Genomic DNA, 25,839 nt, shown 5'->3' with positions numbered 1-25,839 from the left:
AAAATATTAATTATGTTCAACATGCTAACACATTAAATGGCATTATACTGTTGGGAAGTAATTAGTCAGCAGCTCAAATGATGACCTACTGAACAAATAATTGTAAACATAAAAGAAAAATTATTTTCAAATTTTTATTCAATTCTTTATAAAAAATTATTTTCAATTTTTTTCCTTTTATTTCAATGGAAGTTCCTATAATTCATGTCCATTTCCTCCTGTCCTTTTATTGGGTACCACTGAGAAAAGCCTGGCCCATCTTCCTTCCTGTTTCCCATCACTTTTATTATACACATTGACAAGACCCCCCCAGAGCCTTCTCTTTCCAGGCTTAACCACCCCAGCTCTCTCTGCCTCTCCCCGTATGTCTGATGCATCAGTCCCTGAATTATCTTTCGGTCCTTCGCTGGGCACCAGAGAAACTGTAAAACTGGACTCACAGTCCTGCTGGTTCGACTGAGAAATCACAACAACTGCAGGCAAGTGGGGGGTACCTACCTATGAAGCTTGCTCTGCCACTTACAGTATTACAGTAGGACACACACCCTCAAAGAAACTGAAGCAGTAGAAAAACTGGTGCTGGAACCAAGCGATACATTAAAAAGCACTACATCACCCTGTCCAGATGGAACATCCAAGTGTTCTCAAGGGACTCCAGAGTAAGAGATTTAAAATTAAGCTTCGCACTAAAAACAGACACTGCTGCAAGCACAGGCTTGTATTTTTAAGGGATATGCAGAAGATTAATATGATATGGTGTAACCAGCTGTACCAGAAAGGATTCTGAAAGAAAAATACCATACTTATTACCAGAATTAACAGGTCAGTACAGTACTACATAAAATAATTGTTTCAGCTAGTTTTTCTTTAAGATTTCAGAAGGCCTTATACTAAGAGACAGGTAAAGAAACCAAATCATCATAGTGTGAAAGAGGCAAGTACCATCATAGTCAGAAACTGCACAGAAAATGTTGATTAATGGTCTACATTTACCCTGGCAAAACAGTAATACAAGATTTCTCACCTTGATCCAATAAACAAATAAAAGCAAGTAACAGCCCCTCTTCGTATCATTAATGCATACTTCGGAATTGTGCAGGGCAGGCTGCCTGCTCGTGGGTTTTCTTGAACCTCTGTTGCCACCACCAGCCCAGTCAGGATACTGGCATGATGGTCCTTGGACCTGATCCAGCACAGCACCCACCAGAGCTCAAAGGAACCCTGATCTCCACGGAGGTGCCTGCAGACGGCTACCTAATACAGAGACTAATAAAACTCTATTAACCAACGGCAAAAATGAAACAGCTTCACCTATCTTCTGGACTAAAAACTCAAATCAGGATGTGGCATTACAAATTTTTTTACATTAATCCAAAGGCTGGAGGAGACTTTCACATATGGTAGGGCCTACATCGTGTTAGGCTGAAGTAGGAGACACTCATCAGTCTACTCCAAGTCTCAGCTCCTGTCAAAGTAGCCAGGCATCTTCAGATCCCTGAACTGACATTTTAGCAGAAGTCATTATTTATTAGGTCTTTTAACATTTCATTCCTCAATCAACAGGGCCTAAGGTTGCCTGCTCCAGTCACAAAGACGGCTCTCCATAAACTTTTTTAATTAAAAAGTACCAGACACGGTTTAGAAACCCCAGAGAAAACTCTTGCAGGAGCTTTGATGTTTCCGCTGCACTCGTCTGAAGGGATCCCTCTATTTAGGAAATGGGTGCCTTAAAAAGGGCCCCCCCTGCAACACACATACACTCAAGCCCTTTTACACACAACATCCTTTTCATGCCAGCTGCAAGTTGGAAAATGAGGTTTTTGTAGCGTGTTAGTGTTGGAATTTTTTAATAACCTCCCCTCTCTTTTTTTCCCCTCCCAACCAATTATCTTGGTAAATAATTAACATTCTGAAGGAGATAAGTAAGCACAGCATCTCAGAGCTCAAAGCCCTTTAGTTCAAAGCCCTGCCCTTTTCTCTTCGTTTCCCTGCTGCCGCCACCGAAACTTCCTTGTCAATCAAGCTCTGGGCACACACATCAAAGCTTCATGTGGGAATGGCCCCAAGGGGTCAGAAAAAATTCATGGCAGGGCCTGCATGAGGCACAAAGAGAAAAAGAGAGTGAGAAACACAGACCAAGAGCTAGACAGACACACTCAACCACACAAACACACAGACAGAACGTGCCCCAATATAAACCTCTACCCTATTTACTCACAGGTTGACAAATAACCATAGTTCTAAGTTTCAGGATCCACGTCCACAATCATTTCCCACTGCTGGCAAAACATCAGTCCAAATGTTTCAGTTCAAAATCTTTCAATTAAAAGAAACTTAAAGGAACTAGACAGCAGCTCACAAGCATACAGAATGCAACCTCCTTCCAAGGGCTCATTTCCCCGCACCCCTATCCCTTCCCAGGGGTCAGCCAACACAGAGTCCCCTCTTGCCAAATTTACATCCACTAAGTTCTTTTTCTTCAATTCAAATGGACTATTGGCTCATTCATACAAGCCTTTGTCTAGCTTCATTTGTGCAGAATTCTCAGGTACCATCCCAATTTCAGCACTTACTGAGGCTTCAGCACAGAAGGCAGCCAGCTACATCCCACTGATCACCCCAGGAATTCTCCAGCCAGTCACTGGCAGGACATAACGCGTCTGAGATTTTTTTTGTAACACAAAAGTATTTAAATCAGCACCAATTTCACATTAAAAAAAAAAAAAACAAAAAAACGCCAGTGGAATGATCCCACTGGCCAAAGAATGTCTTGGCATAAAGATGAGAAGGCTTTAGTAGCTGCAGTCCAGGAAAACACACAAACCCAAAGTTGGAGCCTTTAGTATTCTCTAACACTGCTAAGAATGCAAGGATCAAATGCTGGGCAGACCACTACCTGAAAACGATATTCTCAAGTCTGCTGGTATCTCCTCATTTGCCATTGTTCTGATGCATATATCAATGTCTCTAGAAGAACTCTGCACTTAACCTCCCTGCGTAGGATTCTTATAAGAGTATCTGTGAATCAAAACAGATTTAGGAACCTCTTAAGAGTCACACTGAGCCTCTCAGATTGACCAAAAGAATCACAGGCTGTTTGAAACAAATATTCAAAAAACTCCATTCAGTTATATGTGAAGAATTACTACAATATGAATGAGTCAACAGCTAGTTACTATACTCAAATATCCAGCATTTCTCTTCCTTGCTGCTTCGATTTCCAGCCAAATATATAATGTCATTCCAACTGGGAAAATAGATGCTACTAATCTACTGAATTATAATGTTCAAATCACACTGTGCAAGGCATATTTACAAGACAGTTAGGTTATTTTTATTGCACAGCACCTAGAAATCCAATTGAAAATGGTGTCCCATCGTGCAATTATATACATAGAATGAGCAGCAACACGCAATATAAATGTAAGAAATTACGAGGGTTTGGGGTTTTTTGCTTTGGGGTTTTTTTTTGGTACAGACGAAAAACTGAGACCTTAAGAGATTAAATAACTTTTTCAAGGTCACACAGGATGGCAGTAGCAGAAATGAGAACCGAATATGTAAGTCTCCAGAGTCCCATCCAAGGCCTTAATGACAGGACAGCTCTCTTCTGGAGGGACCGGAAAGGCACTGATGGGGCAAGAAGTGGAGGAAGCCAATGTCCTGCTTACTGTCCTCCCCATTTAAGGAGTATCATTCCAAACTACCAACTCCTCAGATTTTAAAAAGATCTAAGTAACACAGCTTCATCAATTTACTTAGTTACAGTTGCAGAAGTTTAAATGAACGCTTTCCATTTCTGAACTCTGAAGACCAGCCTGTTACTCATAAAGCCGCATTTAGTCTGGAACCGTGCAGCTAAGTAACTCAAAGTTTTATTTCAGCCAGGCAGAGCGCAGTTACTCCGACCCCACAGTGGTGAGCGTGGTTTATGACAGCAGGGCATCCTGGCTGTAGAGTGGTATACTGGGGCCACTACATCTTGCATTCCACGATAAAAATATCTACACTTAGAACAACATTCCCCTGCAATACAAAAGAGAAACAGTTCTGCTTTGTTTTACTGCATGTTTTAGTAACTTGTTCTCTAGAGAGAATAAAGATTTCAGGCAGAACCCTCCCCAAATAATGTCTCAATACTTCCTCCTTCACTAGCTATCGCCAGACATACACATTCAAAAGATCCTAGAACAGAGTATTGCAAAATATGTACATTATTACCATGCAGCTATTCTGCTCACTGACAGAGTGATGCTTTCAGAGCAGGCAGAGACTGCTGTCTAAAGGGAACTTGCAGCTGCCAGAACGAGAAGCATTCTTTCCGTTACATGATCTGAAAAGATTAGAGTGCCACAGGTCTGCTGTTAGTTTGATGTTAAAAGATGAATAAGAAAATAAGCACTTCAAAGGAACACGCGCATGGAAGGAGAAACCCAAGCTACCGACATGAAATACTGCATAGTACACACACCCTAAACACATAAACTAGCTCTTGGAAAATTCAACCAGAAAGCCGGTGGATCAAAAGCTTTTCCAGCAAGACTGCAAAGCATCGCCGAAACAGAAATAAACACCACGGTCATGGTGAAAGGGGCAAACTAAGTGGTTCGTGTTTATAACCTGAGAACAAAGCTGCTCAATGTGGACTGCAACTGCCAAAGATGATGGATATTCTGCAGCCAATACGGAGGAAGTCTGATCCAGCTAGAGCAAGGGACCTTTCAAACTCACACGGCAAAGACAAGATTTGAAAGCACTATTTTGAGAAGGCTACTTCAGAAGGAATCCAGGTATGAAGAGCATTCACTGAGCCCTTGAGCTGAGATCAGAAAAATCTGGCCTCCAAAACTGATGGTAGAAGAGAGAACCCATTGGGCAGTCTCCGCTCTGAGCTCAGTCGCCCAGGTAAGGCCCTCCCCGGGCTGCAGTGCCCAGCCCTATTGACGGCAGCACACGCAGCAAGCACGGACAGCCTCTGCAAGCACGACAAAGAGGAGGTCAGATTGCTACCAACGTCCAGTCAGATGAGAAAACTCTGAACAGGTAAGGCAAGGGCTAAGACTCCATACAGGAAGGCGAATGCCATCCTCTGGGCTGGATGAATTTCACTATTAATTGCAATTTTCTTTGCTAGTGAGTGGAATAACCGCAAGGCCTCGCCACTGGAAATACCTCCGACGGACTGACTCTGATGAAGTAATTTTTTCTGAAATTGCATTTAGACTCTTGCCAAAAGCAGAGGCTTCAAACTGCTCAGTTCGTAGTCGGCTTCACTGAACAAGCATGCCAGACGTATTGCCCAAACTGGCATTAACAAATAGGATATGGAAACAGAACCAAAGGCAAAGAAAGGAACAAACAACTCCTCTGGATTTCTGCCCCACGGTCCACGCCAGAGGAAACACTTGGTGCACTCTAAGATCTGATTAGAAGATCTAAATATTTATGTGGAAGCCTGTGGATTCCTTTAGCTCCTCTGAAAACAGACGATGGACTCCTGCCCTCTTTGCTGCCTTGACATTTCCAGTGGCTGGTATTCTTACCTTCTGCTAACTCTTTCCTAGCATTAACTCAGCAATCAATGATTTTTTCCACTAACACACCCCAGATAGGCACTACACAAGTGCCTGTTTCTGGGAAGAGAAAGAAGCTAAGAAGCAACTCTGAAAAGCTTAGCTAGCCTAGAAAAACACAAACAAGCAACTAGAGCTATAAGGAACCCAAAGCCAAGTGCTACAACAGGGAAGCCTGCAGTTGATCAGTTCTGGAGAGCAGAACATTATAAAACACTTCAAGGGACATGAGGATAAGGCAGCCAGCAAAAACAGCAATAACAAAAAATCAAAGCAATGCCTTGAAGTCTTTATGGGTTCCAAAAACTCCATGTTGCTGCCAATCTGTGTGCTCACTATACTGTAAATACACACATATTTTGGGAGAATTCACTTCAGACAGTTCTTTCAGCCCAAGTATCTTGGCAAACAAGTTGACAATATTTGTCTTTTTTCCTGGTTTTGCCTGCAGCGTAAAGGTTCTCCCTTCATTGTAAGCAATCAGATTTAATGAATGTGGTTCCAATCTTATCAGCTTGAATGGAGTGAGAGGGTGGAGAGAGAGCAGAAGTGTTGATAATACCGTACTCCACCATCTGCAGTGACTCCTGTTATTGGCTTCAGCACAAATTTCAGTCATTTATAAATAGCTGAATGCTCAAATGTGCTCACATTACTACCTCAGACACCATCCACTCTTTCTTATAGAAGGCAGTCTGGTGGCCGATAGCCTACTGCTCACTGCAGACCTGGGAAAGCTAAATGTCTGATATTGGACAAGCAATCCCAAACAACCAACTCCCAGTCATATTAGAGAAGAAGCAACTCTACCCTCTACCCTAGCAGAAGGTGGGGCTGTGATATCATCAGAAATCATGCAGCCTCTGTGACATTAAGTTCCTAAAACATCCAGGTTGGCAGTGGTCAACGTCCAGAACACTCTGTGCTCGGGCTCAAGCAGGCTCTGCCTCTGACAGTCTCAGCAAAGACCATAAGTTTAAAGAAAATCCTTTTGAAGTTCAAGAAGAGAATTGCTGTATCCTTGGAGGATGCTGCCAGACTTCCCTAGGTACCAAGGCATTTCTCAAAGAAAAGGAGAAAACAGAAGGCAATTCAGTAGTCTACGACTAAACTGAAAGGAATAATAATTGGATGCTTCTCTGCCACAATCCTACTTAATAATAACAGTCCATTTATGTTTAGACATGACAGCATCATGTATTTTGAGAAGACAGGAGGCAACCTAGAAAACCAAGAATGGACTGTGCGGAACCCATAAGCCAACCTCCATTCCTTTACTCTTTGGTTTTCTTAACTATTTCCCATTTTCTGTTTCTCTAGAGTTTAAGCACCATATTTGGGGAACAAGAATCTACCTCCCCGAGAGCAAAAGGAGAATAAACCACATTAAAAAAAATGGAAAAGCATTTATGGAACAGGGTGATTAGATGAAATCTCAGTGTTTGAAAGTTAGGAATTCTAAGGCTCATACAGTTTCAATTATAGTTCACAGTTATCACTGAGGTAATTAGGTTTCAGTGCAATCTTCCTTATGATTGCCTTTGTTTCCTCTGAAAGTCACTTCATCCCTGAATGATGAATATACACTCCAGAGGTGCTCTACTTCTATTTTGGTATGTTATCTTCTGCTCAGGTAAGACGTGTATGAAAGAGTAAACAGCTGATAATATGGAAACGTTGAAAAAAAAAAATCCACAATGGCTAGATACAAGATGGTATCTACAACATGAAAGACCTGTTTCGAACAGAAACATATGGTTCTAGTCATCTAGGAAATATCCCATTAAAATAAAGTGTCGGGGTATGTGCAGGCATCTTTGCAAGGGAACCACACTGGGTGCAAAGCATTCCAGGAGGCTACTGCTAACACTGCGGACACACAGCACCTGGAGCAGGAGCTGTGAATTTTGGCAGTTACATGACACAACCTGACAACCTTAAAGAGCTGTACTGCTCATAAAGACAACCTCCCTCCTCAACCTTTCACACATCCTCCAAAAAAAAGGTACCTCAAAAAAGCTTGAGAAAGTAGCTGTTCTGTTACTTGGCCTATGCTCTCTTTTCCCTACGACATCCGGGAGAGCCGCGTGCTCCACAGGGCTTCGTTCACGTTTGCATCCTATGCACCAAAACACAGCATTAGCCCACAACAAGCTCTCACACTACAGTACTGCAAGGTCACCTTAGCATAAAAGCTCCTCTTCCTCCAGCCCGAAAGCCACATGTTTTACAAAATACTTTAACCATATGCCTTCTATCTTTACGGAGCTGCTCTGTCTTTTCATCTCTTTCCTTCCAGATAATGGGATCGGAAGGGGAACTCTGACTAAAGTACAAAAGGCTTCCCTTCCACAAACCACACGATGCTTGAAAGGGGCAAAGTTTTCACCTAACCCAGTCCTACAGAGCCTAACCCCACCCAGGGCAGGACCAGGCACCACAGCCTGCTCTGCAGCCCTCAGCCCTGCAGCGAGTGTGGATACTGACCCGCACAAACCTCTTCCCAGACTAAGATTTCACAGTTTGGAAAGCAACTCTAGAGAGTAAGTGAGAAGTGGCAAGTCCTGTCCCCGGCGCTGCCCCACCTGGCCCAGTACCAGAAATATCACCTCTCTTGCTCCTGGTCTGGGCCAGTGTCATTTTTACTGAGAGCACTGAGGCTCAGGCAAAGCAGCCGATTAGTAACAGCCGCCTATAAAAAGGGCATCCAACAATAACACAGTTGCCAGGGACATGAAAGCCAGAGCAACTTCCGCACCCATTTCTTCCCAGAGAAGAAAGCCCCCTTCAGCCCCTGCCAAGCACTCAGACCCGCAGCAGAAGGAGGGAAAGCCTATCCAAGCAGAAGACATTATGGCATGGGGCCTGCACTGACTCAAGGCGAAAGTTAAAGATGAAAAAGGATTTACACTGGGAACAGGGAGCAAAGCTTCACCCAGAACCAGTCGACCTAAACTGGGATAAGGCACCATCCTAGTAAGTCAGAGCACTGTGGTCTCTGACAAGCGGTACGGGTAACCAGAACGGTATGACAAGTTCTCAGCAGGAACTGTTTTTTTCCCGTTTGATGCTTCATCCAAATAAAATGTTTATAAACACACAGAATCATTCCTGCCATAACAGACCACGACCTGAAAGGGCTGAAGGGCCCCAGGCAAGGGACAGAGGCTACATGGCCAGTGGCATTAAACACAGCTCTTCCAGTCTACAAACCCATTTTACACCCAGCTGCATCAAACAACTTCAAGGCTTCAACACATGGGCTCGTGTGCCTGTCCCCAGCACGTGTTCCTGGCAGCACATTGCCCCAAGATCTAAAACTCACAGTGGAACCCAACCCCATCCAGGCACACGTTTCTTTCTGCTCCCTTTCTTCACCCTGTTTTATCCTTCCAAATTGCCTCAGCCCCTTGCAGCCTTCTGCAGAAGGAGAAAAAACACAACACTCAGAAGTCAGTTCTTGAAACTCACCATGAACTTTAGCAAGAAAGGGTTTGCTTGTATCCATTGGCATAACTGCACCAGCAAACTTTTATATATTGTGAGCGGCATACAGGAGCAAAACTTTTACTTTCACGATGTGGCAGACACATCCCCTTCCAGCTAAAACCATACCCATGAAAAGGTTATTTTTTTTCAGCCCATCGCTACCACTCATCGCAAGATGTTAACAACCACCTGGATTTGCATGTTATGAGACTCTAATCCACTTCAGTCAAGAGACCTGAGCCTGCAAACCTCTGTTATTTGAACTGTTTGTATTTATCCCACTCATGTAGAATGGAATAGATAGTGGCCCAGGTACAGACATGAGAATAACTGGGGCAGCAGTCTCTTCACCTGACGCAGCCGTAACCAGCAGCTATCCACCCACTGGCTGAATTACACAGGTAAAGTTCCTTTAAAACAACACCCACCTTAGGGTTTTCAGCAGAAACGTCTCGAAAAAGAATAAAAATTAGTATGCAAAGAAAAGCTTCTAGAGGATACCTGGTTAGCAGGAGTTTGCAGTAGTGCCCTTATTGTTTCACATACTCCTTTTCAATAACCTGTGTCACATCATCACTCGCACAGTATAGAACACACCATCTCAAGAACAAGTTGCTTATACTTTGCATCTTTCTTTCCACAGACATGAAATGCTACACGGGATGTCACATAGCAAAGGAAAATCTAACAAATTCCACTGATATTATCAGCTGTTTTCTCCAGAACTCTAAAGCTCATACAGTCTGGGGCTTGTTTGTGTGTGGATTTTTTTCCTTAAAATTGGGAGAATTATACACAAAATAGTTTTATTAATGAAATCATAAAGCTGAAGAAAAAAAAAAACCTTAAACACCTAACAGGCAAGTTACAAAGGCTTAATTATTCCAGGATATTCAAAGAAAAAAGTCATATATACCAGTTTAAATCCTCTGCTAGACATGAAATTTTGTGTCCTGTTTCATGGGTCCATTCTCATCCAATCTATGGGGTAGCTAGCAATGACTTTCAGTTCAGTTCAGAAGGTTCTCAAGATGGTTTCTATACATTTAGAGAGACTCTCAGCAGGTATTTTCCTTGAACTTGTCCAACTTTCTCTTGAAGCAGAATATACTTTTAGTATATAGCACCCTGTGATAAGGAATTCCACACTTCAGTTTTCTTCTTCCATCTATTCTAGCTCCTGCTCACCTCACTTGATGCCTCACTCTTGTACCGGAGAGAGTAAGAAATTAACCCCTTCCACCTTCTCCTTCATAGCTTATTTCTTTCCCAGTCATGTCTTACGGAGACAAGTCCTAGCCTACTTAGTCTTTCTTCACGCAGGAGTCATTCCAGACCTCTGAGGATCCTCATTCCCCTTCTCTCACCCTTACCAGCTCCTTTCTAAGATGAGATGAGATCTGCACACATACTCAAGACACAAGCAAACCTTGCTTTCATACCGTGACACGGTGACGTTCTTCATTTTGTTATCTATTTCGTTCTGAATACTCCGGGGTTTGAGAAGGAGGTCATATTCAGTAATGAGCTGATGATTTCATCACATTAAGACATTGCTCCAGAGCAGTAGGAATCAACCCAAGAGCTCACTGAGATGCGTGTGAAGTTCAGGTTACTCTGGCCTGCACGCACATCACTACATTTACCTACACTGAGCCAGCTGGTCAAGAGGAAAATGCTGAGTCATGCAACACTCAAGTAATGTGATAATAATCTCTTCATAATATAATTTTACAATCCCTAAAAAATATTTTAAGCACAAGATTTTAATTGCTTTCCACATTTTGCAAATAATTGTAATGATTCTGTATACTTAGATTATGCTTTAAAAATTCATTTTTCTTTAATTATGCCCAAATTCTCAACACAACCACTTTCTAACTACAGTTTAATTAGACTACACTGTGATTACATGTTGCACAAAAAAAATACTTCTTAAAACAACCTTAGATTTGCCACCCTTTATCTGAATTGGATGTTATTCTTCTTTTGTGTTGACACCAAGGAAGTGAGAAATGGGAAAAAATCATTCCTTAAAACAGTCAATTTGCAGGAGAATTTTCAGCTTTCAAGCACCATATCTTGAACCTCCCCTGTGAGGACAGGCTGAGAGAGTTGGGGGGGTTCAGCTGGAGAAGAGAAGGCTCCAGGGAGACCTTAGAGCGGCCTCCCAGGACTGAAAGGGGCTACAGGAAAGGGGGGAGGGACTCTTGATCAGGGGGGTGTAGGGATAGGACGAGGGGGAACGGGTCTAAACTCAAAGAGGGCAGATTTAGATGAGATCTAAGGAAGAAATTCTCCCCTGTGAGCGGGGGGAGGCCCTGGCACAGGCTGCCCAGAGAAGCTGTGGCTGCCCCCTCCCTGGAAGGGTTCAAGGCCAGGTTGGACGGGGCTTTGGGCAACCTGGGCTAGTGGAAGGTGTCCCTGCCTGGGGCAGGGGTGTGGCACTGGATGGGCTTTAAGGTCTCTTCCAACCCAGTCTGTGATTCTATGATATGACTCTATGAACAACCACAGTTTTGTACTAACATCAAGGCTTTGCAGCTTTGCCACGTGACACAACAAGCACTTCGATCTCAGGAAAGCCACTGCAGACTGAGGATGCCTGACACTAAAACTGACCAGGTACTTCAACAAGCTGTGCTTTCTAAAGAAATCTAAAAGACTGGGCCATAAGGCAGCTCGAAGCCTTTACAGAGCACTAATTTAATACATTTTTATGTTTCAGGGAGCTGCCACAAGGAATAAATTCCACAGTAAATGTCACAACTAGGAAAGTGGGAAATTGCTGCACATGTAACAAGCACAAGTAACAGTGCCAGGTATGGAACAAAGGCTTTAACACAGCAAATTAAACAAAATTCCTGCCATAAAGTTTCTGATTCAAAGACAGGGAGACGTAATTATTTCTGTGGTGTTTCACTGAACAAGTTATGTTTCAGAAGACATCTAGAGAAACATCAGATGTATGCTGAAAAATAGAAAATAAAAACGGGGGGGAGGGGTGGGGCAGGCAAGGAGTAAATATAGGTAAACAGAGGATTTTTACCTTTAATTTAGAAGATAGACCAAAGCTAACAATGGAGACAGCATCAGAGGCTGGGTGAATAGGAGGCAGATACAGGTCAAAGAGGGTGCTGCGTTCAAGTTTACTGAAACGGCAGAGAAACCTCTTTTGTGGAATCAGCATGGTATGCAAAGGATTTAGAAGCTAACTACAAAAGAGGAAGAGAATGGTCGAGGAGATTTCAAGGGGGTAAGGACAGGTGCATGAACAGACAGGGTATTTTCCAACAGCAACAGACAACAAGGTAAGAAAGCAGCGTCAGAAAGGTAAGCACCTTGGATGTGCAGGAGCCACAAAACATCCAACAGAAAACAAACTGAGAATAGGAAAAAGGTTCATTACACAGGCAGACCTTGAGTCTTCAGCATCTAAGATGTACTTAACAAAACAAAAAAAAAGTCCGTCTTAAAGAAAAAATAAATAGTGTCAAAACTTGAAGTCCATGAGATTCTAGAGGAAAATGTGGCATACAGGGTGGGGGAGAATATCACTTCCTACAGAGACACTGAAAAGCAAGCAGTATATTCTGTAGGGACACAAGTCTGAAGGCTGAGACAGGAAATCTGGGAACATATCCCAGCCAAATCTTAGAAGGCGACAGAAAACCACCCATTTTATGCAGGAGAACTGTGTTGGCGAGAACTGCAGAGAGACCATGCTTTGGAACGATGAAAAAAGCTTTCCAAAAAGCATGTTAGAAAATGTGTGTAAAGGAACTCTGGGTGAGGGATGTGCTCAGACATGACAGACTAGGACAGAAAAAAAAAAGAAAGGGGGGGGGAAAAAAAAGAAGGGGGGGGGGGGGAAAGAAAGGGGGAAAAAAAAGAAAGGGGAAAAAAAAAGAAAGGGGAAAAAAAAAGAAAGGGGAAAAAAAAAGAAAGGGGAAAAAAAAAGAAAGGGGAAAAAAAAGAAAGGGGAAAAAAAAAGAAAGGGGGAAAAAAAAAAGACAGAGAAAGGCTCAGAGTAGCGTGCATGTGCCATGTCAGACCAGTCTGTACTAGTCACAGCTCTACGGCTGCTTCCCTTGCCTCAGAACTGCTAACAAGTGCAGAACATTTTTTATTATCTGCTGTTCCTCTGAATGTTTTCCAAATATATCATTAACAACGCAACCATAGACAGTTTCCCCGTCATGGGATTTCTCAGAAATAGGAAGACAAGGTTGGTCCCTTGCATTTCCCACCATGGTTACCATGTGTGCCTTGAGACAGGGTTTTGTGCAGCAAATGTGGGTGAGATGCCACAAGTCAGAGGAAGCTGGGAGAGCTGCCTTCACGCCCGAATGGCAAAATCTCCTGGTTCAAAGACACAAAGTGCTTTCCACTGGTATTTTAATTATTAATTAAAATATACAAAATGGCTTTGAAAAGAAAAATCGTTGTTCTCCCCGCCCACAACGACGTTATGTCTTACCAACACACTGTCCCATTCCTGTTGATGGGAGCAGCAGAGCCGAGCACGCTGCGCATCCGGGCGAGACCATGGTCAAGAGGAGAGTGGGAAGGCTGATAGAGACGGGCTGTGAAGCTGGCTGGAGGCCAAGAGCTACTGCACAGCAATTCCTGAACCACAGAACCAAACAGGGCTGTGATCCCCAAGAGGCTCAGGACTCCCTAAGAAGCTAAACCTGTCACAGGCAAGGTAACAATACAAGGAACTCCAACGTCAGCAAAACCACTCCCAAAACTTCGAATTTCAGCAAAGAATTCTTAACGATGTATTAGGAAGGGGAGAGACTTCCCACTGCGAACACAGAGATCCACACTTTGCTTCCCTGAACATTCAACAGTCTAAAAGCAGCTGCACGTGTATCTCTTCCCCATGGCCTGGTCAGGAAGTTGTGGAATTTGGAAAGTTCCATTACAAACAGCTTCAGAGGCATGCTAATCCCTACCTAATTCACCACGCTGCCTGAAAAGCCCCTTTCTCTACCCCTCTCCCGGCCCCACCCCTTCTGCTCCCTCAGGGGCATCAAGCAAAAACTCTCACTGCAGTCTGTCTGACCCTTTACTGATCTTCAGTGCATCGCTCTGCAAGTGGCCATGAAGTTCTGAATGACAGCAGGTTTCAAACAGGGTGAGTTTGGGGCAAAGTCACTAGTAAAACCCCTCAATCAGTCCATTAACACGTGTGTGATTTACACAGACAAAGAGTCTCTAGCCAGAGACTTCAAGACCACTTTATTTGACATTTGCAAAAAACCTCCAGGAATCTGGATTTGAAAAACTAAATTTCAGCCTTTGAGAAAAGTTACACATACACAGCACATATTCCTCAATGTACAAGCGGGCTTAAAGTAAATTCTCACACAGTGTTTATCGAAAAGATCAGATTTTTGTCTAATATGGCCTCTAGCTCCTGCTGTAGAAACTGGAAACAGTCACCTACCCAAATCCAGTCTCACATCTCCTGCTAGACTAGTCCAGCTACAGACAGAGCAAACCCACGTCAGCTCAGCTCTTGCAATAATGTTCCAAGGTTAAACACAGCTCAGACTCTGTAAGGCAGAGCACAAGCGTGAAACAATGCGAACCCCCCACCCCTGCCACAATATGCCAGTGCATATTGTTGCACAAGGTGGACCTCTTCTGGTGAAGAGCTTGTGCTCCAAAACACCTGGTTCCATTAGTCTTGGCTAAGTAGAAGCCTACAGGGATCACATTATACAGCTTCTTTTAGAAGTAACTAAAGCATATGGCAGGGTGAGGGGGAGCAGCAAGTCAGAGAGAATCACAGAGCACATATGTGAGTCCTTACCTCGAAGAGTGTCAAACTTTCATCGTTCATGATGATTCTGGGAGGTGCAATAACTGAAGTTAAAAAACAAGTTACAAAACAGGACCACCCAGCAACCAAAACAATAAATACAGCAGGTATGGGAGGGATTACTGCTCTTTAAAGGAGTGACACATTCACACTGCCCACAGAGGCTTCTTATTAGGCAGAAGCATAACGTGGCCAAGTGAGCAGGTGACACCTTTGCACTCTGAGGTTGTATTTAGGGAAGGAATTCCTCCCCAGGTCATACCTCATGGCATCACGAGATCCCATATGCACCACAGCTAGGAACAGGCTTTGTAAAGTAAGGCTAAATATTACCAACAGCACACTCACACAAGTAAAATGGCAAGTCTGCCTCTGCAAGGTGGCTTCTGACGAAGTCTCTCAAAGTGCCAACTGTGAAAAAAGGAGAGAAAGGTTTGATGAATTACATTTGTTTCTTCAGACGCTGGGCAAAAACGTTAACCTGTAACAGCAGAACTGCCCTTTACAATGCCTGTAGATTGCCTTTCCTCAAGAGAACACTGTTACTATTACAAATATCTTGGAGAAAAAAACAAACAAAAAACCCCCGCTTAGACATGCTGGTCCCTTAGTAAAATCTAAGGGTGCCAGTGAAGTTCCTCCTAGGAAATCCAATAGCAGCTGCAAGATTTGCAGAGATCCACCAGGTGAGACTCTGGTAACTGATTATTAGTTGTTCGTCCATACAAAAGTATCCAAAAAATAGTGTGGGTAACCATCACTGCCAGCTGAGAATAAGAGGATCGCTATTAACAACAGTAGGAGCCTACTTGGTGCGTAGTCTGTGAACTGAGAGGCAGGAAGGTTCATCCCGTTCTTCTTATTACAGTGGGTAAAGCTTTTTCTTCTTCCTGTTTTTTTTATTTTGTTTTGGATTGGGGGAGGGGGGTGGGGGTGTTTTTTCCCCAAAACTTTTTAAGCGTTAACATAGAGGAAGTGTCCTAACTCCCTGCAGTCATGTACCATCTGGACACGGACAACGGGATATCAAGCGGGACAGTTTCCTGAGCACACGTTTTGCCATCAGGTAGCCTGACAGCCTCTATCAAGTAGTCCTGGAAATAAACCGCCCTCAACTAAGTTAATGACCCCAGACTCTTTTCTCATCCCATCCAGGGGCCCTGTAAGGACAGTGTAACTAGTTACTGCTGCTTTTTCGGAGCAGTATTACTTCCCTGGACAGCAGGAGGGTCTGTCCAGAGCCCCTCTCTTCTGTCACACGACTCATCAAGGATGAGAGGTGAGCTGCAGCTGCACAGACTGCAGATGGCTCTTACCAGTTTCACTAGGACGGAAGAACCCCTGTAGAACATGACGGTCTGGAAAATGGACTCTTAACACCACCTAAGTCAGAGGCAAAGCACATTAGGTCAATTGTTTATGGCTGTTCTGTAACACCTGTCCTTGTCCTAGAACCTGCGAGCAAGTTGGTTTTTTTAAACAGGGAGATTTGAGATATTTACTCTACAGGGGTAGAAGAGCACACTGGCTATCGATTACAGGCTGTCCGGCTCTCCAAGGCTCTAACAGAGCTGATCCATAGAACAGTGCGATGTACAATGCAGCAGCACTGATTCCGAGAGTAGGAGCTCCCTGGGCTACGTGACGCACAGAGTAGAAAGTCACCCATGGTCAGACAGTGTAGCAGTACCCTGAAGGTCCATTGCAGCAGGAATTCTCCTGCTGTACATCTGAAGTAACTCCTGCCTTTCTATTGCCAGCAGTGCTCAGAAAGCACTTCACTTGGAAACTTAATCTCTTTTTTTTTTTGCAATAAATCAACAAAGACAAAAACTGCATTAGGACTGTATGTACAGAGCACGATATCTCCAATCTGCAACATCTTATTATTTAACTTGTAAGGAGATACTATCAAAGTATAAGAGTCTTCAGAGAAGTGGATGGGAAAGTTCAGTGACACAGACTGATGTGTGCATAGCATAAGGGTTTTGAAACATCTGGAACAGAGCAGAAGGAGCTATACTGCCTGCCACTCAACCGGATCATTACAGCACAGCTGATTTTACACGGTACAACTGTTATGCAAGTCCCACAAACAATTAACAGGGACGGGACTTTGAAAAGTCTTCTTATAAGTAGCTCAAGATCCTGTTGATCTTGACAATTGGTTCCCGAAGTTACTCAACCCTGAAGTCTGGACTAGCCAGAGGGACTGGAAAAAGAACAAAGGTTACCTTTGGGTAACGCTCTAACTTCTCCTTCAGCTGAGCCTCCCTCAAAGATTTTGTCATCAGTGGAGCTTCTTCCAGGCGTTTCCTGGATACATGGGAAGAAAACAAGCTGTCACTTCTGTAATTTTAAGATGTATTTTTATTTTATTAAGAAAGCAAAAGGTCCAAGCAGGGCTAATGAGAACTGCTCAGCTGTTCCATGTGTCCCTCACAGCATTTTCCCCACCTCCTGTGGTTCCCACCCCAAAATCTCATATATGGAACTACTAAGCATCAGCAACAATACTGTATAAAATTACTTTTCTTGTACAAGTTTAAAAATAAGTTTACTACAGCAGATGCCAGAGAAGATGCTAAGAAGAGCAGGTGAATGTTTGCTTAGAGGAGATGGATTCATTAATCCAATAAAACAGAGACTAAAGTTTGACGTAATTACTCCAGAAAGGGAGAAGAGCTACTGAAGCTGAAAAACAATGCTGGCACAAGAAATTAATGGGTATTAATTAGCAACAGGGAAGCAAAAAAAAAAGAGAGAAGTTTCAGATCATTCAAGAACCAGCATTGTAGACTGGTCTTTGAAAATGAATAGTGGGTGCAAAAAAAAAAAAAAAAAATCTACCTGTATTTAAGATGAAACAATAAATTCAAGAAAACAATTATGGATTTTCCTGTAAGTAAAAAACTAAGCTTAGATCCAACAGATCCCATGTTCAGCTTTAGTCCCTTTGCCTTGTTTGCACTTAATTCTGAATAACTGATTTACTAGGCTAGATTTTGGTGAAACATTTGGTCGTGTAATTCTGCACAACTATTTGCAAGTTACCCTCTTACACCTATACAGTTTGAAGGACCTCTTTTGATTTTTATTTTTAAGAATCATCAAGGTATCTCAGGAACAGATGCTGAACAAAACAACCCTACAGGCTTACTTCACCAGCTGTACCCAGAACCACATTCCAAGATGCTCTGAAAGTGCCAACTCACTATCTGAGAAGCAAACATGAAACTAATCCGCTCCATTCCTTCTCCGTGTACCAATTGCTGATTCATATCAATTCTCAGCTCTTCAGGAAGTCACAATTAAATTCTAATTGCATTTAAAATACTGCATTGTATGCAGTTAGATTTTGTTAAGATTCACCAGCTGAGATCAGAAGCCAACTGGTATCAGTTTCATGTGTAACTTGCCTTTATTTTTATCCCTGGCTGTGAGGGGAAAAGGGATTACAAGCATCAGCAAACTTGGAAATTAGGTCTTTTTCTGAGGGGGCTGTATTCCAGTAACCCCCAACCGAATGATCCTACATCTGTACCACTAAATACTCCAGACCCACAAGCAGCAGAGCAATTTTCAGGCCAGTCTGTGTACTCATGTGGATTTCAGTGGCCTGTGGGGAAAAAAATCAGCTCTAAGTAAAAAGTTCAACTCAGACTTGGTTAGAGTGTCAAGCAGGCTGTCCCACAGTCTCGGAGAATGCTTCTAATGTGTAAAGGAATGTTACAATCCACTTGATACTAAATACATTCATGAAATTAGTTTTGTTAAGGAACATATAGACAGCAGAATGCTGTTGTGACAGGGAGGCTAGTTTATCTTAATCTGAGTTTTTAGTTCAGAACTAGAATAAGAGAACAGTAACATCAGGAATATTTGACAGCAAGCTACTCCGACAGTGAGATGCACAGCTAGTCCAGCTTCCTGTACTTTCCCTCTTTGTGTGTGTTCCAAACATTCTCATGTCTTGCTTTGTGGCTAAGTTTGATTTTGTTTTATTTCCATTTAGGTAATGTCTCAAAGTTGGTCTTTTCTGATGAGGTCTAATAAAAGGTTAATTCTGTTACTTAAAATACAAGGTGTTTCCTACCGGGTGAAAATGCTGCTAGCGCCTACTGAAGTCAGCGGGAGCTATTCTGACGAACCTGGATCATTGTGTTCATACATTTGTCCATCACAAGTTACAAATTCCATCCATTTAATTCCTAACAGTTAATGTGAAGTCAAATCAAAACAGGTAACAGGAGCTCACCACTACTATGAGCCTCTAGCAAATAAGGGCACATCTAATTACAAAGGCAGTGTCTTCTCTTTCAGAAGAAGGGAGAAGGAAAGAAAGAAAAAGAGGTGGGGTGTTAAGTGGCTTTGAGTAACTCCCTGAAAGGCAGAACACAGGAAGGAATCTGTCTCTTAATACTTTCTCTGAGGGCCCCATCCCTGACTAGCTTGAGGTTCTCAGATACACTTATCACCACATAGATGTCACAGGGACTTCACGAGGAAATTTTCAACATCCCCATGAACCCGTTATCCCATGCACAGACGCTCAACTGATTCACACAAAAACACAGGTTCTATCACAGAAACGAGACATAGCCCTTGAACTCAAAGGGCATAAAGGGTAGAGATTTCCAGTGCTGATCATTAATTCCACACTCAGTAACTTATCTACAAGCCTTTACCCCGAGAGCACAGCCAGCTACGGGTGCGTAGTGTCCCTCTGCTCAACAAACGGGTATGGAGCAATCTCAGTCGCCAGCAGAAAGGGAACTTGCCTCTCACTCTGCAACTGTGCCAAACGCTTCCGTACGTCATCCACCGTGACTTCAAAAAATTCATCAGGAAGCTCTTCTGGCCCAGCAGGAAGTGGTTCTAGTAGGTCTAGGTGACACACCAGTGGCTCTCGTTCTACAAGCTACGGAATAAAAATGAGCTTTGATTAGTCTTAAATGCATTGCTTTGCTAATGCTACAAGGTTCCTGAAAAAAGTTAAAGAACAGAATTTGCAAACTGAAATACAATCACTAGTGTGAAATTCATGTCACTAAGATCAGACTAATGATATAGGGGTTGTCAATGTTGTCATTCTTTAGAGCTGACAGAGCTTGGGGCACAATTCCCCCCAACAAGCAGCAGGACTCTGCTGTCGGACGAGTCGCACCCCAGCAGTCAGCTGCTCTCCGTGGACAGCACAGGCAGCCCAGGGTAACAACCCCAGCAGCCATCTAACATAAGGAGAGACAACCCCTTTCCAGGGAGTGTCTGGGGAATCTCTTCCCTTAAAACACAAGGATATTTTGCAGCTGAACCATACTTCCAACTAGTTACAAGCTTGTTACAAGTACTCAGAAATTACTCCTGTCCCAAAACCATAACCCACCTCTCTGCTCTGCTCCCAACCCCTCTCGGTATGTCATCACTTCCTGACCATTCTACAGCCAGCATACAACTGACACAGGGGCTGTTCTTCATACTACAGACTATAAACCACCCTTTTAAGTTTTTCACCTGCCATGCACTCTTGGCTCACATTGTATCTCCTGTTCTCTTCGCTTCACACTCTCTTGCCACAGAACCAACAGCACTAGCTCCCAACCATTTCTTCTTACTCTAAGAGACCGATCCTGTGTTTTGGTAAGCTAGTTTTTGACCTGTTGAGTTCTCTGAACTGACACCCTGCAGGGTTTCATTCTACCCATTTCAGATTTTTAACCCGGCTTCTGGTGCACAGAAAGCTCCCTTAGGCAGTGAAAACCCTTTTGTTTTGCATTTACAAAGTACTCAGCACTGCAATCAGCCTTCATCACAGGCAAAGCAGACAGACGCAAGGGGAGCAGTTCACTGTACGCATTAGCTGCAAGAAATGTACTTGATACCTTTATTGGCAAGTTTCCCTACACCCCAGATGCAGAGGACAGGCCACTCAGGCGGCACACAGACCTCGAACAGCCAAGATACCCCCTCAGCTGCAGAGCGGGGCAGGGCAGCCTGGCTCTGCTCCCCCTGCCTCGGGAGCCGGGAGCGGGGGATCACCACGGCAAACCTCTCAGCACAGCTGTGTCCTGGCCTGTAACTGTGGTTGCAGTTATTGAAAAAAAAAAAAAAAAAAAAACACAAACAAAAACCACCACCAAAGCCCACAATCCCCCCCAAAAGCCAAACCTCAACACCCCCCCCCAACCTATTAGACAAACAGCCTTCCCTCTCTCTGAGGACAGAATCCCACTCCGCACAGCGCCCAGCCTAGGCACGGTTGGCCACTGGCTGCCTTCCCTCGCCTCAAGAGCAGCAGCTGTGTCAGTGGGTGACGATGAACCACTACCAGAGTCAAATACACCAGAGGCAGTTACACCTATTGGCTCTTGAACAATTTAAACTTTTTAGATCCCAGAAATGTTTAAATGCACAAAGCTTGAAAACTAACAGAAGAGTGTACTGCAGGCTACAGGAGACGCAGCGGGGAAGCCACCCGTGACTGAAGAGCCCCAGGAGAACAGAAACTTCAATAGTTAATACAGCATTTCTTTACAGTCAGCTGCAGCCTAACACAGCTCTAGTCTCTATGGACAAACCTGATGCTCGTTTCTTCTCCCCTTATTCCCTCTTATACTCTTTCCAATCCTAATTAACACCCAAATGTATTCCCTCCGTCCATTCCGTCCATCCTCCTGTCTCCCAGGCACAAGCCCCTTGGGAACAGAAGGAGCCTCCCTCAATTGTCAAAAGCGACAACACAAATTACAAGGCAATGTTCACTCTGCTTGTGGGCACTAAAGGGTAATTTGAGAAATTAAAAGAGCGAGGTTGTGTGGGTGGGACCCTTGGCTACTTTTAGAAAGTTGAGCAGGGTCAGCTCTAACTAGCGGGTGAAGGAGCCTGATTGCAGCTTTCCTGGGGCTCGGGGGGGGAATGCCCAGCGCTGCAGGAGCGATCCTGAGCTGCAGAGCCACCCTCTGGGAAAGGGCCTGTTGCACAACGGCCCCAACGGCTGCCCAGCTGGTCTGATAAGGTCCGACCGATGTCAGAGGAGAATTAATCAGGCCTCCCCAATAATCAGGTATACTTCAATCTCCTCAAAAAGGCTTAAGTTTCATTTCATTCTGAACACACACATACTGAAAAGAGGGGTTTTTTTTAAAAAAAAAAGAGCCAAAACCCAAAGACTGAGCAGACATATCCTATGGCATGTTGTGAGGAGTGCTAGGATACGATGGAGAGAATGTCAACGCCTGCATCAGCAAATCCTAAACTTACCATTTCGTACTGGCTCTAGCAAGCACTTCAGCTAATCCTAACAGTAGCAGGATTCCACAGCGAAAGTGTCAGTCACTGCCCAAACCATGGTAGTAGCTAAAGACTTCAGCCAAGACATCAGAAATCATGAGGCAGCAGAAGGCAGACATAGATCCCAGCCCCAAGGATTCACCCCTCCTCCTCGCTGCGTGCTCCAGAGCACTGCAGTTAGAACTGCCGCTCAAGCGTCGCCTTCCAGACATCTTCATTCAGACAAACGGGGCTCGTCACCAACGAGGTACTGCAAATGGCAGTCAGGAACCTCCCCTCTGGAGCCAGCCCCCAGCCTACCACAACTACCTATGTACTGTGACAAAACCCCACTGCTTCCCAGACATAAACGCCCTATTCCTGACCTCCAACTTACATCCAGTCAAGATGTCCCTGTTTAATTTTCTGCAGGATACCTGTTCTGTCCCCACACAGACACATAGCTCCCTTTTAGCTCCTAAGTCTGTAATTTTATCTGTTTCCCCATCCAACCCCGAATGCTGAATAGCTTAACTTCCAAACCAAGACACATTACTTAGCTACTAAACATGAAGAAATGTACTTTTCCGTACAGAAGAAGGAGCAGATCTGCACATGCCTAACAAGACTGCCAAAATACACAAGTAGAGTAAGAATTCCCTAATATTAAATTTTCAGCTAACCCCCGATAACAGAGTGAGACCTCTGGAGAGAGCTGTAATGAGTTCTTGTGAAACGTAATTCAGGTGGTTGGATTCAGAGTTTCTGCAACTCAATTCCAGAATTGCACAACAGGGCCTGATAGAGCAGGACAGCACAAGGTGTCTACTAAGCACTGCCGAGCAACCAAAGACACCATCGTCTGGCCTCTGAGGGTGCAAAGACTGCCACATCATAATGAGATCGTATCTCTTCTGCCATGTATTTAACACCCTGTAGAACCAACCAGACATCTCGCCTCCTCACAGATATAAGAAACACCCTTCAGAGAGAAAGAGGTAACCATTCCTGCTGCTCCACCAATTCTCTCTTTCCCCAGAGCCCAGCCATCATCCTGTTCCTCTGTCTTCATCCATTACCACTTGCTCACCTAGGTATTCCAATTAGGCATTTCTCAATCTGAGTACCCTCAATACAGCCCGATTTTAACGTGTTGCCAACTATCCTAAAGCACAGACAGAATCTGAAAACTACCTTCCCACGGCAAGTGACCAGAGGAGGCTGCCAGGTGCACCAACTCGCCTCCCGGCCCACTACCCATCTGGTGTCTTCTGCAACCGTGACAAAAGGCAACCATCCCCTGAAACAATAAACAGCCACCATACGGCAGCTTCTACCTTCCACTACGTAACTCTGCAGGAAAGCAGGCTGTGCCTTTTGCTGCCGTATTTCTGTCAGCAATATCTTTCAGGAGACAAAGATGCTGCGTTACGGTTTGTCACCTTCATTCTTCAAAGTCTCTACTTCTACCACCTAAGTTGAGATGTTGGGCACTTTTCAGCAGTAGGCTAAAGCGGTGCCTACCAGGCAGTCTACGCGATAAAGCCGGGTGTCGGGAAGAACGCAGCTCACTCCCTGGTCACCACCCCAGATCTAAGCCAGCAGGCAAGTTGAGGAAAACTTTTATTTCATTTTAAGTGAAGTAGTGGCTATTGTGCTTTCCACAGCAGCAAGTTCTCCTTGGAGACCTACCTCCTCCCCACCACCTCAGGGAGCTCTAATCTCATGGGCAATCTGGTGTAAAGTTACCTTCTAATAATTAATGTTCTGACATCAAAGTCAGCATGCAGCTGTCTGTAAACCATCTTTAGCCCAAGAAACGAAGGGACGCCGGCACAGATTTTATCCAGCCTCTCTCTTCAGCTTCAAAAACCACACACAGGCAAAGCATTAATGGGAAGATTCTTTTACAAAAATGGACCTTTGATGTTTAAAAATAATTTGTTTTGTTTTGGGTTTTTTCCTCAGGACTGAAAAGGGACAAAAAGCAGATGCCATGTGGCTAGCCCTGCTCCGCTGTTGCTGCTGAGAGCAAGGAGAGTGGAGGATGGCAGGAATGGAGGAGGGAACAAAATGTAATCAATCAGCAGCAAAAGCACCAGAGATCAAAGGGCTTGAAAGCAGCAGTCAAAATCACATGCTGTTTAACACAAGGGCAGAACCCCCCCAACAGAATCTGCAGCTGCTTCCAAAGCTGCTCTCAAACTGGAAGGGAAGCTGGCTCCAGAAGTGCCTCCGAGTGGTTTGAACTGGACTGCAGTTCTGAGAAAGATGCCGGATGATGAGAGTCCTTAGGCCACCGCCGTTCAGCGCTGCGCCCAACAGCACAACTTCGCGTGGAGCCGTAGCCAGTAAAATGATAAAATGAGTTCTTTCTCTCCAGCCAGCGCACGGAGAAGTGCAGACAACAGCGCTGGTGAAGAATGCCACCACAAACCCTCACACTTCTTCCTTCCTTTTCGGACACAACTGAAACTCCTCCTTTCCAAATCCCTCCTAGGTGAGAGCGTAACTGCAGCAAGCAACACTTAGACTGGACAAACCACCCAGCCTACTGTCTAGCTCTCCATGCTCAGAGTCTGTTCCAAAAGGTTAAATAACACTGATTAGATGCACCCAAACATGTTTCTAATATACTGAAATATTCACCACCGGGTTGGCAAGGCCTCTTTCTGCTACGTTTGTAACTGCTACAGATTCCTTCCAGGGTCTGGCTTCTGCTCCTGAGCAATTCAGAAACTCATCAAGAATGGATTGCAACCACAAAGTCGACTAAGGTAGAATCTCTACATCAACGTGAGAGCACACACACAGTCTTGCTAAATTCCTCCTGGATGGAGCTCCTGTTGAACCTCATCAGGCACCCTTTCTTCCTACTCATGGCTTTCCATTGTTTAGTCCCATGGCCGGATCAGAACCAGAAATAAACACAAGACTCCAACTCTAGGAGGTACGGAAGAGTGGGAAACAATGAAGGGGATCTCTGAACGCTACCGCCAGCCCTAGTGATGATGTGTGCGGCGAAGGGGCAAGGGAAAGAGCCAGTCACAGAGAATTCAGGATGTGACACTCCAAATGCACAATATTGTGGAGTAAGTTATTACTTTAATGCCTTCTGTACTTCATTTTACGGTACTTGCCAGACATATCCAACCTTGCTGAAAGCATTCAATTCCATACAGCTGCCCTACTCAATATCATTCAAAGGCATCACAGCACTCTTGAGCCACCAGTTCTGGTACCTCTACCTGGGCTACAGCATTTTTAGTTTTAACCGATACAGTTTTACTTCAGCGACACCAACAATGATGATTAGATGTGCAATTTGTCCTTCTGGGAGAAGAGTTAGAGAAAGGTAGACTTCATTTAAGAAGCAGGAAATTTTAGAACAAGACAGAAAACACTTCTATATGCAAGCAGAAATAAAGAAGGAAAAGGATGGAAGGTTTCTGCTTCATCTGCAATACTAAGAAAATTAAGACAGAAGGGACGGGACTAGACTGAAAGGAAGAGAAGAGGTCCAGACCCGTTTCTTTCTTGGCAAGTAAGATGCAACTGTAGCTGAAAAATTCCTTTCCTAGATCTATACCACTTACATGCTACCACACATAACTGAGAGAGTTAAACTGCAAGTCAGAGTGACCACAGGCAGAAGGAGCTCTGAGGAAGCAGATG

General features: G+C 44.1%; 1 protein-coding gene across 4 annotated transcripts in view; it reads right to left on the bottom strand.

The window, feature by feature from the left end:
• Nucleotides 1-25,839, bottom strand: part of ASPSCR1 (ASPSCR1 tether for SLC2A4, UBX domain containing) — a 49,108-nt gene that overhangs the window by 7,248 nt on the left and 16,021 nt on the right. For all 4 annotated transcript variants that reach the window (XR_012626047.1, XM_074847729.1, XM_074847730.1 and 1 more), the window contains 5 exons: nucleotides 19,677-19,816; nucleotides 17,130-17,211; nucleotides 16,212-16,278; nucleotides 15,244-15,306; nucleotides 14,887-14,939 (listed from right to left, as the gene is read on the bottom strand). Coding sequence is in view for 3 of the 4 variants with exons in the window: in XM_074847729.1 (XP_074703830.1) it covers nucleotides 14,887-14,939; nucleotides 15,244-15,306; nucleotides 16,212-16,278; nucleotides 17,130-17,211; nucleotides 19,677-19,816 (405 nt within the window). In the remaining variant the exon portion in view is untranslated. The remainder of the gene's footprint in view (nucleotides 1-14,886; nucleotides 14,940-15,243; nucleotides 15,307-16,211; nucleotides 16,279-17,129; nucleotides 17,212-19,676; nucleotides 19,817-25,839) is intronic.

The sequence above is a fragment of the Strix aluco genome, chromosome 21 (genome assembly GCF_031877795.1).
Source record: "Strix aluco isolate bStrAlu1 chromosome 21, bStrAlu1.hap1, whole genome shotgun sequence".
Classification (NCBI taxonomy): Eukaryota; Metazoa; Chordata; class Aves; order Strigiformes; family Strigidae; genus Strix; species Strix aluco.
Note: the sequence above shows the minus strand (reverse complement) of the source record. Positions and strands in the feature narration are given on the sequence as shown.